Here is a 15,056-nt window from a genome sequence, read left to right as displayed (position 1 = left end):
GTTTGGTGGCAAGGGAAAAACAAAAATTAAGGAAACCAACCTTAAAACCCAAATCTGGGAAGGGGCACTATGAAGTGATAGCAAGGCTGTGGCCCCCCTTCAGTAACCTTAAAAGATGGGAAGGATGAATGTATCTCTGTGGGAGATTTCATGCCAGAAGGACTATGCAGTGGTTGGTATGTTTAACCTAGTACCAGGACAAAATTAGGACAGTTGTCTCAGAAAATCAGAACAAATCTTAGTTTAAAACAAAATCATTCTGGGGTTGTTAGGGGAAATGCATCCTAAGATAAATGTTTTCCCTACAGAAAACAGGGACAGATCTCTGTTTTATACAGAAGGCATTGTTGTACTGGATACTGTATGTGTGTGAATCAGACAGTACCTCGTGTAATGTGAATTGCTCAATGTGATAGGCAGAGACTTCTTTCCATTACTGTGACCTGCTTAAACGCAAATCCCTCATTTATATACCCCTGCAATCCTTTTTCTGGATGGTGCAGTTTAGACTCCAAAATTGGAAATTTACTTCTGCTTTTTGGGGACAAGACAACAAGTTTGTGCGGGATCTAAAAATAGAATACTGTATACACACTTTTTAAGCTAATTGTTTTTGCCAAGATCTCAGTCCATGGGCTGGCCTAAAAGATAGTGTTCCAAAAAGCTTTCAGAAGACAATGCATTGATCTTATTAAACATTTAGAAATGTTTATGTTGCATAATGTAATAATCAAGTTTTCTCAGGATATTTAATTTCAGACATCTTTAGCCCAGTAAATTTTAGTCACAAGCACGATCTCCGAAAAACTACTGTATCTTCAAAAGCAACTCCGCGTTTCCTAAATCGTTAAGGAAACAGATTTTTTACAGATAAGGAACTAGTTTGTTTAATTTAAGTAAATTTTATCAGACGTTTTAGAGCAGGTTTTGCGCCGATGCGACAAGCTCTTCATTGATTTCTTGATCCCTGCAAATTCCCACCCAGTAAAAGTGAAATGTGTATGCTTACAAAACAAAACTCCTAGTAGTTTCCTCTGGATAACAAAAACGCAGCGTTTAAGTTTCAGTTCAAAATTTCTAAGGAAAATAATATTTTCAATTTCAAGTTTATTCACGGGTACCATACTACTTAGGAGAGAGGTCAGATCCAGATGAGGTTATCAGCAGTTTCTTCCTGTCCGTTCCACGTTAAGGATTATGCAATTCCGACAAAAATTATTGTGCTTTGGAAATAATTGTAATGTTTTAGTGGAAGACCGAATGAGTGAATGTACTGTAATGTAGTTTTGTCAGCAATTGCTCCTGTATTATCTCGCCTTTGAGGTCGGGGTTTAAAATAAATGAAGTAATTGTTAAAGTGAGATAGCAGCCATAGAAAAGGCAAGATTTAAATTGCAGGGCCCCTTTCTTAAACTGTTTGGTTTAGTGTATGAGTGATAGCCGAGGGATTTCGGGACAGATGATCGCTGTCTAAACGTTTATCCAGCGATTCATTTGCTGAGTCGTAAAGCTGCATTAAGAACAGCATAGAGATCTTGCCTTTCTACACCAGTTTTGCATCTGAGCAGCCCGTGCTGGCAGAGCGCCAGGCTTGCGCCTCTCGGCGTGGAGTTGAAATTGATTTGCTTGTATTAAAAATAAAGGACATGTCACGCACCTAAGGTTTTTACACTGCATTATGCAACACTATAGCCCGTGTGCTGCAACAGCAAGGTGCCCTAACAATTTTTTTTTTTAACCCATGGTGGCCCGGTAATGCTTTAAACTGGAACGGAAGACTGTAAAAAGGACTGAGTTTTGGCTTGAAATATCCGGTTAAGCTTTGATATGAAAAAGAATGCAGGGCTTGAGTGTTATTTTCATAATAGACACATATACAAACTCGCAAATACCAGCGTTTCCTGTGTATGGAAAATTTTCATGTTAAAATAAACTGTAGAGATACTTTGTGCAAGGTAGTTCCTCAATGTTTGCAGAATAAAGCAATCGAAACGAAGCAATGGGCTTGATTTCATACAGTATTGTGTACATTCTGGATGTATTTTTTTCCTTTTGCCTTAGTGTTTTTTGTGTGTAGTTCAGAGTTCAACAAAAGCATTTGAAAGCTAGGTGGTCTAGTGGCCAAGAAATAAAAGTATTGGAACCCAGAGTTTACCAGCTTGGGTCAGTCCTGAGACACAGTTTTTATCTCTGTATGTACACTCCATCAATTGAGCAAACCTCTATCAGCCTTTTTAGATGTGATATCAAACCCCTGTTGTCAGTGATGCTGAAGGGGTTGATGTCACAGTTACACATCATACTCTCTCTAGATAGCTTTTGAGTAAAGTACAGTACCTTTTAATTGGTTAATTAACATACAGTGTGGGCTTAAAGTCTGCATGTGCTCATAGTTTGTATGTCCTTTCATCTGTTCTGCGTACTCTGTTCTGCTGTTTTCTTTGTAGTACTAACTGTTCCAGGAAATCCAATTGATTCAGCAAAGCCTCTAATGCAGTTAGCTGAAGAAAGAAAAGGTCACAATCAAAATTTAAAAGCCACCCTTGAGAATCTGAATCAAGGGCCCCTTGGAAAATCTTTAGGGATTTGACTGGAACACATGTACAGTAGCTTGGAGAGAAGTTCTAAAGCCAACAGAGGCTGGTGCAGCTAATAAGTTAATAACCAATAACAAACACTGTGGCAGAATAAGGCAAATTGTTACACACTGTAGATGAGCTAGACAAGAAAACCCCATGAGCAGTGAAGCAGTAGAGAGAACAAAGAATCAGACCTTACAGTATTTCACAACTGCAAACCCCTGTTTCCGATGTGTAGGGTTGCAAAAAGTCCCAGTGCAGTTCAGTGAAGTTTTGACATGAGTTTTAATTTGTTATGAAAAAGCATCCTCAGAAAACAGACACATACTGTACAATTCTCTCTCCATAAATTCAGGACCAGTATGTATTGAGGACTAAAGATGGTTCAACATACAGATTACCTCACAGAGCACCATAGAATTTTTGAAAACACTTATATCTGCCTTCCAGTTCCAATATCACATACTCTCTCTAAACATACCCTACAACAGGTGTGTGTGTGTCTGTCACACCTGTTTCCAGAGTTTAAACACATTTAGAACTCAAATGATGGGATTTCACAACTACAACTTCCCTCAATCCCACACAGGGGAGAATAAGGAAGTGTAGGGAGACATCATCCACCTAGAAAACACTCACTTTGTGAAGCCCACTTTCAAACGATTGCACAGATCTGTTTAGCAAGGAATAAATAATGTAGTCTTTTCAATTTTCTGGAGCAATGCATATTGTCAAAGGATGCATTCTATAAATGTCAGATATGCACTCAATATTTTTTTCAAAAAAAGAATTTGCAAATATATCTGATATGAAATGATATAAACTATATCAGAAGAATTGTTTATTAGGTTAATATTTAAATTTACCCTACAGTGTCAAACTATGAAAGGTAATTTAACATCCTTTTGCTTTTTTAAACACGCCGGCATTAGATTCTCAACCTCCCTGTCTCAGAATCCCGTTCCAGACACCCACAACTCTATGTGTAAAGATGCTTTCCCTCATTGCCTTGATGAGGATTTTGACGTATCTACATAAAAAGCCCAGATCCCTTTCATGTGCATCCCTGAATCACCCATTTGATAAAAAAACAGTTAAGATACTAATTGAAGTATTAATAAAACGATATTTAGTTTTGACTGGGATTTTGCACCATCAGGAGTTACTAAATTATTATGAGTCCCTCATGTCTGCAAGAGCAATGCAAAGATGCAATTTGGCCTCACAAACCAACATTGAAAATGGCTAAAAATTACACTTACACTTCATAAATATTTTGTTTCAAAGACTTGGCAGATTGTTTTAAAAGGAAAGGTTTGGCAATGACTTCAAAAAGTAGCTAAAATTACTACAGTAATAAAAACACTCACAGAGCCAGGGAGAAGCTGTGATCTTTCAAACTATGCTCGATGAGTTTGGGTTGGCTGGGAGGGCGGTGCTACTCGTATGGCTTTGATTTTAATCCTAGTGGAAGAATTGAACACTTTCAATCCTGGGATGAGTGCTGCTTTCACTGTATTCCACACTCTCAATGGAGACTGTGCTGGCTTTTCCCACCTGCTGCCACTGAAGAGACACTTCACAGTTACAAGTGCAGATACCCTGGCAGGGGCAGGCAAGCACCAACCCTCTCCCAGCATCTCATAAAAGAGTTAAAAGCGGGCCATGGCAGGAACACTGCCCACTGACGTGCCTTCCCAGAAACAGCTGCAGTCCAGTGAGGCAGGAAAGGACAGACCTACCGCTTGTACAGAGACATTCCACACCCAGAGGGGGCGAAGGTGGGGTATGTGCGTGTGCAGATACATGGAGAAAAGAGCGAATGTTAATATTTAGCATTCAACCCACCCATCCTTTTTGTCCTGGGGAGGGTTTAAGCAGTTATTGTACACCCAGCTGGCACATTGTAGCCTGCATAGGTCTCTGCACTTTTTCAGTCAAAACAGCCAATATTACTGTACAGTATGTATCTTATATCAACCTATAGTAACTCAGCTTACTGTATATAACAACGGTCATAAGTGAGAGGGGATCAGTTCATTCATTATTGATTATTTGAAATTAACCTCAGCTAATTGCCTTAAAATGTGTCCTTAAAAAGGAAATTTACTAACACATTTTTCAGATTAGACAGTAATTACAATGCAATGGTGATGTGTAACTGTGGCAGACAGTATGCAACAGTAAGAGTAAAATCAAACAGATAAATGATCTGTGCAAATACAAATAGCCATTTGCCTCAATTCAGTCTGAAAAATTACCCTTTTTGCTGAGATGCAGATATAACCAGGAGACTCTATATCAAGGATTAAAAAGACAAATCCATTTGGGTGGTGGTGGTAGGGGGTGTGGGCAGGTGAGTTTTGGTATCATTTCAACACCACTTAGGAAATCAAGCACCTTCTCATTAACACTGATCTTCAGTGTATAACAGGCAGTTTATTAAATGTGACCTACAAGCTCCACAATTTCATTAATGCACCAGCGATGTGGACTTGACCATCAGACACAACCTCCTTCTCGTCCTGGCAGGTGATGTATACATCTTGACTGTGCAGTATGTAAAAGAGTTTCTGCAGTATTAATTAGATGACAACACTCCCCACTGAATATATATCACCAGAGTCAGGGGTACCTCTAGCAGTGCTGCCACTCTTTCTACAGCTAGGCAGATCACAGCAATCAGGGTAAAAGAGATTGCTCAATAATGCAACAGCAACATCTGTAGCGGGGCTTTTAACACACAATAATCCATCTATCCAAATTCAAAACACTTTATCCACTATGTGGCTGCGGTAGAGCCAGAGCCTAACTCAGCAACCAATGGGTGCAAGGTAGGGTACACCCTGGATGCAGACAGACACACACACATTTTCCCAGAAGCCAATTAACCTGCCAGTGTGTTTTTGCACTGTGGGAGGAAACCAAAGCATCCAGAGAAAACACATGCGACCACAGGAAAAACATACAGGTAGCCCCCCAGGAATTTAACTCAGATCCTCAGCACATTTGAAGCATTAATATTAATCACTGCGCCACCATACCTCACACACAATCATTATCTTGGGAATCCAGAGACTTACAGTAGATGTTACACTGTACACCCTCAGACCCATATCTGCTGCCCATATCATTCCTGTCTAGAGGTAATAGACCTCTGGTCTCAGTTATAGCTCTTGCCAGTTCCTTTTATCTGTGAAGTTTAAGTGTTCGTTCAACCTCACGTGCCTATTTTCCAGTGTTTATTATGTCCTACAACCTCTCCCAAAGAGACAAAACTGAAATCTCGAAATGGCTCATTGCCTGTCATGCTCTCCTCTTTTATAGCCATGCCCAGAATGTATGCACAATGATGAACTTGTTAATTGCCCGACAAACACACTGATCCCCCGTGCAGTGTACTCAGTGCAGGATCACCTCATTTTCCACCCAGTGAGTAAGAGTACTGCCGAACAGTGATGAGTTACTAGGAATGGAGATAATTTTAGACTGTTGGCTTCCCTTCATACAGAAAACTTCCCTGGGGAAGGTAAAAATTGTGAAAACCAGTTCACACTTTTAAGCTTTTCTTTCCTGTTATATACTACTGTATATCTTATATAAGTAGTCCTCCATACATTTTCTGACCAATTCAGGGTCACAGCAAACCCAGCAAACAACAGGCACAAGGCAGGATACACGCTGAACACTAGCTTCTGTATAAACCATAAGTGCCTTACAATCCATTGGCTTACAATCCATAGGACACCAAAGCACCTAGAGGAAACTCAAACACAGAGAGAACATGCAAACTCCACACACACTGTGCTCCAGGTCTGAAATTGAACCCAGTGCCCTAGTGCTGCAACACAGCAATGCTTATCACTGCACCACAAGGCCACTCTTACTTTGTCTAATAGTAAACTGTTACAATAAGTATATCCTGGGCATAAAACAGACCAAACTCTCATCACATGAGACTCTTCTTATCAATCAAAACCTACTACCCTTACAGAAATCTTCCTTTATCTCATAAATTGCTAACCTTTAGGCTGCATAGCAGTCTAGATAGGAAGTTTTTAGTGCCCTCTTGTGGATTTATGTGGGATTATACCAACAACAATGTACCTCTACCGCACATGACTCAATTAGAACACAATGAACATGAAACACTGGTGGAATGAGGCAAACATCAAGCTTTGCAGAAGCTAAAATAGATTTTCATGTATAAGGATGCTTCAGGAAGACTCTTGTTTCATGCATCAATTTGGGATTGATTTTTCTTGAAAGTGAAAAGGAGCGATTTTCTTGCCTGTTGTGTATACAGTCGCCAGATCTTTCATTGATGAGCTGCAAATTAGCACTCAAAAACAGCTTTGCTTACAATTAACCCAACAGTACTAAAGACATATTTTTTGTTATTCCCTTATTTCTGCATTGATCGTTGATAATTATTTTCATTGTTTTAAACACATTGTTTTTGGTAATTAGTACCTAAACAATAATCCAAGTTTCCTTAGGTTACTTAGCTAAAATTGGCCTGTATCTTGGACAGGGGAAGCACTGAAGGAGGATGCAGAAAAAGTCAGTATCTACAGTCTCTTTTCCCCATAACCATTCTGTGTTTTATGTGACAGTATGCTTACGGCATAATTAAAATGAAGAAATCCTTTGTTGATGGTAGCACAGCATTGCTGCCGTACAGTGCTGGTGCCCTGGGTTCAATTCCAGACCGGGGGTGCTATCTGCGTGGAGTTTGGATGTTCATGTGGGTTTCCTCTGACTGCTTCAGTTTCCCCCCACAGTCCAAAGACATGCTAGTAGTTAACTGACTTCTAGGAAAACTGGCCCTGCCTTGAGTGTGCATTTGTGTCCATGTGTGTGCCCTGTGAGGGACAGGTGTCCTATCCAGGGTGTACCTTGCCTTGCACCCGTTGCTCGCTGTGATAAGCTCCGACTTTCCTGCCACCTGAATTGAATGAGGTGGTTAGGAAATGAATGGATGGAAATCCTTAATTGTTTGTGGACAAGGTCTTTACTGCAACTACTGTCTTTCCATTGAAACCTTTCCTGTATTCTACTCTACCCTGCAGAGCACTGAGGTCACCACAATTCAGCAACTCAATTTTCCCTTCAACTGGTAATTTTGTCCCAGTTACAACATCCTTAAGGGAATAGTGCCTAGGATATCTGTTCCACAGATTCACATTTTTTTCCTTTTTAAAGAGGCTTGCTATACAGTTTATATCATTATCCAATATTTTATTTTGATTCTTTCAAGAATTGCTTTTAATAACTGAACAAGATCCAAACAAACAACTTAATATGCACAACCCTCCTTAAGTGAAGGTGTTCAAATATTTCTCCCCTCCAGCTGAGCCTGGTTAGGCTCTGATGTGTGTTGGCTTTGCGACGCATTGCCGGAGGCAAACATCGTGGAGATAAGGATTTCAAAAACCAAATGACCCATTCTGGGCTTTAAAATGTGTAACATTCAACCCAAACTCTTCTGAAGGAATCATTTAATCTAGTTTGGAAATAGATCACTGCAAAGCAATTGTGTCCTCAGGTACATATATTGAACAGAAATAACTTCAAAATTGAAATCTGTAATCCTACTGTAGTTACGTAATGTTCATGTACTGTATACTGTATATATTTTAATTACCTCAATACATCTCTAGGCATAAAAAGAAGAATATTAAATGCAACTGGAAGACATTTTTGTTGCTTTTACTTTTGTGCATTACTCTTCACCTCACATGTACTACGCATACTGTAGTTAGGGATATTTTGGAAGAACTGAAATTCAAACACATTACCACATTAAATGGTAGAGTTGATGGTTAGACAATCCATATAGTTAATAACAGACTAAGCTGTAGCACCTGCAAATACATAAATCCATGCACAGAGAACAGAAGCATGAACATAAGCCTGAACATATCAATTGCCACCCATGTGTAAAATAACTTGGAAAGATTTTAGTTTACTGCAAAACTTTCAACCAACACATACAAATGTGCCTCCTACTCGAGCACTACCTGGACCATTTCAAAAGTTCCAATTGAACACATTCCATTCCCATCTGTGCTATGAGTCAGTGATATAAAACTAATGCCTCCAGCAAACAAAAGGAACTGGAGTTGATCTTCAAAGTGGGTACTTTGTAAACTCTTGTGACATCACCCCTGAAAGTACTTAACTGAATAACCGGAGTTTCTGCACTGCTGAAGTACTTTAGATGTGAACATCCTGAAACAAATTACTTGTTAAAATCACTCAAGCACTGTATACAATCTGTATTTTCTCCTATGTACTGGCAGTATGCTTCCAGTACTACAGTATACAGTATATCCAGTGGTGTCTGGCCCTGGTTCTGGAGACCTGTAGAATCCTATGTTTTTGTTTTGTAGTAGATTATCTCCAGATTGCTTAATTGGATCAATCACTTGCTTGATTAGAAGGTAACCTACTTTTCAGATCTCTGCTCATTGACCATTTAAGACTGTCTGTTAAAACTACAGGACTACAGCACGCCAGGAGCAAGATTTGACAGCTATGAATGCATCTGCTTATGTAAGATTGACAGGCTTGGATGGGTTGTGACGTGTTTCACTCAGCATCTTGAAAGATTTACAGCTCACGCTCCTCCCCTTCTCTCAGTAGGCTCACCTTCAGTGGCGGTAGTGATGGGAGTAATGATGTGTGGAACTAAGCTGCATGCTCCATTTATCCCACTACTTCCAACAGTTTTCAGTAGGTCTGGGAAGTGGGGATTGTGCTGGGCAGGGAATGTAATAAACATCTATCTCCTGCTCCTCAAACCAGCCTTGCTTGAATGACACTGTCTGTTCTAGTGACCATGTTTTGGTCAGAAATTCCATCCATTCATTTTCTAAAGGCTTTGTCATGGGGGGTACTCTGGCAGGGTACATTCTGGATGGGAGGCCAGTCCATCAGGGATACAAACAGACACAGGCACATTCATACCAGGGCCAGTTTTCCCAGAAGCCAACAGCCGAAACGTTGTGTTTTCTCTCTTCTCATTCAGCATGGAATAAAACTATTACTTATTCCATTGCAGCCTTCTAGTACTGTGTGTCTCTGGACTGTGGGAGGAAACCAGGGCACCTGGAGGAAACCCACGTGAACACGGACAGAACATGCAAAGTACATGCAGACAGCACCTCAGGTCCAGGGCCCCAGCTCTGTTAGGCAGCAGTGCTGAGTACTGAGCTTGCAAGTATACAGTATTTACAGTGCTTTGCAAATGTATTCACCCCCTTCCAAGGATATTCCATTTGGTTGAATACCAGATGATGCTTACAAATTTTTAAAGTAAATATTAAAACTGGAATGCTCAGACTTCTATGGGTGGAAGTCAGTAAAAACTGCAATGTATTTGTATATGTACATTTCAATTGCTCTACAAAAATGTAGCATTAACTACAGAAATAACTCTTAGCTTTCGGTTTGGATTCTGTTGCAATCTCATAGAAATTGAGCCGTTAAAGTAAAAGGAATTATCTGATGTTTCAGGAATACAAAATCCACAAAGAAAAACATTCTTAGTGCAGCTCAACCTGTATAAGCTCACTGCAGATATTTATATACAGTAGATCTCTCCTTTTCAGTCTGTGCAAAACTACAGTATATAATATCCGTTCTTCAAAGTCTCCTCAAATCCTTCTTCCAAATCACATGAAACACCCTTTGATGTTCACATACACTTCCTGTACTTACTCAACAAGAATGACTGAATAACAGGAGAAACAAGCAGACATTTGCTGGAACATAATCCTGTATTCTGTTTTAATATTACTATCATCTGCACAGTAATATACTGTATGTAATCTACATAACATCTACAGCAGGTCTCAACTTGTGACATGCAAAACTTTTAATTCAACAAGCGCAAAATAAAGGAAGAAACAGGACGTTTTAAACAGGAAGAACCATTACCTACTGTTTTACCAGGAACATTACTAGTATGTGGTCTGACCTGTACGCCTGGGATGAGAGACCTCTAAGGAAAACCTGGTTTCTTCTACCAGTGTTGTCAGTGGAACAGTAGGTGGTGCTCTTTCCTCTAGTCCAGAGTGTACATACTAATGCCCCACTGTTGTGGCAAAGGTCACTGTGCAGTAGGAGGTATTATCCTCCTGAGGGGATGCTATATCAAGATCACTAAATTACACTATTTCACCATTGGCCTTCCTACATTCCCACCTTTATCCAAATTGGTGAAGTAGTTTCAGAGGCTAAAGTAGATTCTGTCCAACGTACCAAATGCTTTGAGACCTGGATACCAGGATGTGAAGTGTGGTACAACTGCAAGAAATGATCAAAACTAATTTATTGGTAAAATGGTTTTAAAAGGTGCCCAATTATCTGCAAGCAACATTCCAGATAGAAAAGTTCTTACCCACGTTCTGCATGAACTGACTACTCTTACTGTATGTCATGCTCTTTGTTGTTTCTTACAACCTCTGTCATAGGTTAATACTGTCGGAGCCAAAAAAACTCCAAATTCAGTGGCCAATCCAAAAATGTATGACTTTTTGTCTTGACACAGATTTTTTGTGATTTGAACGAAAATCAAATCTTCTCACAAATCCAAGACAGAACACTGATTTAGCATCTTATTTAGATGCCGTATTGTTTTAAAATAGCATCAACATCTTGCTTCTTTTTTAAGCACCAATTAAAATGCTGAAGTTCCTCTCAGTTATTGGTACCAAAAAACACACAATCGGTGATGTAGACAGTAAGCATCTTAGCTGAATGACTTTTAAGACTCAGGTAAGAGGCAATTAAAACTTTCTAACTAAGCAACAGCATATAGAGAGCTATAAGGAACGTAATCATTCTCCAAAGCAAACAGAAACAGCCCCATTGGGAGAGCTCCACCTAGTGGCCTGTGCCAGGGCACATGTAATTTTGAAAAAACAAACATTTTTTTCGATTTTCAAAACTTTATCTATAACAATCATAATTCAATAAAGACAGGAAACAAAGCTACAATTAACATATATAATAGCTTCTAAAAACAAAAAAGAAATGAGGTTTAAGCAAAAAAAATGAACTTCTTAAAGCCCTTTGTGGTTTTTCTATCGTCCACAAAACCATGTTACTTTTGCGTCAAGACTTTGGACTTACCTGGTCTTTTCTCGAGTCGCCCCCGCCGACCTCCACACAAACGCACCTTGGAGATGAGGATGAGGATCTGTTTCTGGCACAGCGACTTGTTGCTTCGCGTGCAAGCTTTCCTCTTGGTGGAGATGGGCCGATTGGTCTGGGCCTCTTTGACTTCTCGTTTCTGCCGAATGAGGGAACTGGCGAGCGCCGCCATTTTTGGAGGGTGATGGGGGGGGGGGAGAGACAAGAGCTCCCAAAGGCCTTTCCTGGCAGGCGTTGGGGAGGGAAGGAGGAGGGGAGAGGGGTCAGACAAGAGGGCAGCTGGACCTTTCTGGCAGATGGGGGAAGGAGATCTGAAAAGTCACATCACCCACAAAAAACCCCAACTCAAACAAAAGAAAAAAAACACCAAAGACGCATGAATCCCTACATCCGAGCCCTTGGCATAGGAATCTGCCTAACCCCACACACTAAAGTTTTCCACAGGGTTTTAAAAAAAAAACTGTTCTTTACTCCCCGGGACAAAAAGAAAAGCAAACAGCCAATGCGGTTTGGATTTTCTCCTCCAAAGGCAAATTCATCCTGTGAATTTGAATCCGAGGACGGAGGCAAAAATAAAAGGGTAATAAGATCGATTCCCCTGTCATGCCGTCTTTGTAAATTCCAGGGAGCTCAGGCAGAAGGTGACATTCTGAGGCAGTAGTGGAATTGGGTCCCCTCAGAGTCAGAAAAGCTTCAAGATATGTGCAACTCCGAGACTGAAGCATCCAGTTGTCCTTCAGGAAAAGGAGAGGGAGGCTTGAAGCATGCAGCTCGGGCACCTACTTGGCTTGATTTAGTTGCCTTTCGTTTCAGGCTCACTGAGCTGAGCTGAGCTGTGCATGGCTCCACAGTCAAAGTACAGCTCCTCATCCCCTTTGCAGCAAGCGCCAGGATCAAGCGGCTGTGTCTCTCTCAGCTGCTCACAGTACATTACAGCTTCACTTGCAGCATGCTTTACTCTCTCTCTTTCCCTAAACCCTCCCCTTCCTCTCTCTCTCCCTCTCTCCATCACTCCCAATCCCTCCTTGTTGCTCCTTCCCCGCCGTTTCCTCCACTCTTTTCCAGCTCCCTTTCTCTCCTTGCGCACACCCCCCCCCCCTCGCTCCACTGCCCCAACATCAGCATCAGGACACCGAGTGAAAGAAGAAAGACAGACTCTGCCACCACCGTGCACTGGTTACCAGCAAGAAAGAACAATGACAGGCAAGTGGACAGGCCGCATCAGGAATGCTCAGGTTAAATGGATTCAGACAAGTGACGGACAAACAGGGCTTGAAAAAAAATACAGAGCGATTACAGTCTGTCTCCCTCCTCCCCCCTGCCTCTCTCCGATAGTGTTCAGTGTATGGAAACTGCCCCGCTCACCTGCTCTGAAACAGTGAGATGTGAACTCAGTCAGAGAAAGGGACTGGAACGCCATCTCTCAGATTCCAATGAAGACCGTGCAAATGTCAAATGTGGAATTTATTCTGTGTGTGGTTACCCCCCAAACTGCAGAAACCATAGACATTTTTAGTCAGAGGACTCTTACAGTTCTGGGCTCTCATCCATCCATACATTTTCAGCTTCATTCAATTCAGGGTCATGGGGCAGTTGGAGCCTATCCCAGCAAGCAACAGGCGCAGGATACACCCTGTACAGGACACTAATCTATCGCCAGACACACACAGGCATAGACAGACATGCACTCACGCCAGGGCAAATATTCTCAAAAGTCTTGGTTTTCAATGTTAGCTCAAGTAGGAATATTGCATCATCATTGGCTGCGGTGGTTTAAAATGATTCCGATGAGCTCAGATGCATAACTGATGCCTCAACATTGGGAAACCGCAACACACATACAGTATGAGATTTAGACGTGTTCTATGCTTCCTGGAAAACAGGATTGTGCAGTGAGCAGCACATGCAGGAATTTTGTGCTCATTGGAGCCAGCACTACACATTCCATAGAATTAATCTGTCTAACGTATTCAGCCAGCTGTACCCAGCTCATGGATCACAGTTGATTTCATTGGTTTCAGCTCTATAGTCAAATCTTTATCCCCTTTCACAATTCTCCAGTACTGTATATCCCAGTATATGCTTATTATTCATAGCTTCTTACCATAATGTATTATTAGTGCAACACATTTAACAGTTCATTTATCTAGAATGCCATCATTAATTTAATATTACATTCTGCATTTTATTTCCAAGTAATGTGTGATTTTGACTTAAGAAACAATATATTACTGAATTATTCTGAATAGCATATTGCTTCTAAAGATTTCTCCAGGAATCACATCAAAAAAGATCACCAGCATACATGCTCCTACTGTGAGAGTATTGGCAAACCAGAGCCGACAGCAGATATTTAAATTGGATATTTAAGAGTGAACGCTGTACTGGTGGATAAACAAGTCATTTCAAAATTGTTTCCCCAAGTTGGACTTAAAAAAGATCAAACAAGGTGATTCTTGCCAGAAATATCCCCATTGTTTTCATGTCATCAGTGGATAAGAGAAATAAAAACACTAAACTGATCCTTGAGTGTTATGCATGGGTGTATTGTAGCAGCCATGACAGTAAGTGTATGACCATTTTGTGTAACACTTCTTTGTTGAATTTCAGTAGCAGAAAGCATCAGTGCTTTCTGCTACTGAACAGTGCTTGCACCCATGAGCTGGTATACTGTACATGCAGACAATGTACATTAAGGTATCAAATTTCTCCCACAATCAGATACACCTGATGAGGAGTAAGCACCCTTAATTGATTAGTTGAAAATATCTTCATGATCCCATAGAAAAGCAAAAGGGATTTAATTTGACTTCAGATTCCCTTGGTGCTATGTTTTTACATAAAATCACACGTGTACATACAATGATAATGGATATTCTATCACAACTGTAGCAGTATAATATTGTCCTTTGGTAATTAACAGAACTAGTTATAGTCTAATATGAGAGTGAATATAGTATTTTTAATATTTAACATATGTTAATATTGTAAGTGGAAGGTTTGAGGGTTTATTTCCTACCTGGGATCCATCTGCTGTATCCTTAAAATAGTGCATTCATTCAGATTGTTCCAGTAAAATGCCCAGCTTTATAAAATATACACAAATGTAAATTGGTATAGAAACTGGAGACAGCAAGATGAATTTCCAGTATTATAGCAATAATAAAATCACCTGTGTGATTGTAATGTATTCAATTTACATACAGTATCACAGATAAGCAGATCTGAGAACATATGAGAATAAATCTTGCAGAACTTCTCATTTTTCAGTAAACTTATCAGTAAACTGTTTCTTATCAGTGCAAAGTTCAGTTG

General features: G+C 40.3%; 1 protein-coding gene across 1 annotated transcript in view; it reads right to left on the bottom strand.

Annotated features, from left to right (window-relative positions):
• The window catches only part of fgf11a (fibroblast growth factor 11a), a 72,741-nt gene extending 60,047 nt beyond the window's left edge, over window positions 1–12,694 (bottom strand). The window contains exon 1 of the mRNA XM_088628449.1: window positions 11,721–12,694. Within this exon, the coding sequence (XP_088484575.1) occupies window positions 11,721–11,913 (193 nt within the window). The 5' untranslated portion in view covers window positions 11,914–12,694. The remainder of the gene's footprint in view (window positions 1–11,720) is intronic.
• Window positions 12,695–15,056: the final 2,362 nt, after the last annotated feature.

This window comes from Lepisosteus platostomus, chromosome 4, assembly GCF_059453375.1.
Source record: "Lepisosteus platostomus isolate fLepPlt1 chromosome 4, fLepPlt1.hap1, whole genome shotgun sequence".
Lineage (NCBI taxonomy): Eukaryota > Metazoa > Chordata > Actinopteri > Semionotiformes > Lepisosteidae > Lepisosteus > Lepisosteus platostomus.
The sequence above is the reverse complement of the archived record's forward strand: the minus strand, read 5'-3'. Positions and strand labels throughout refer to the sequence as shown.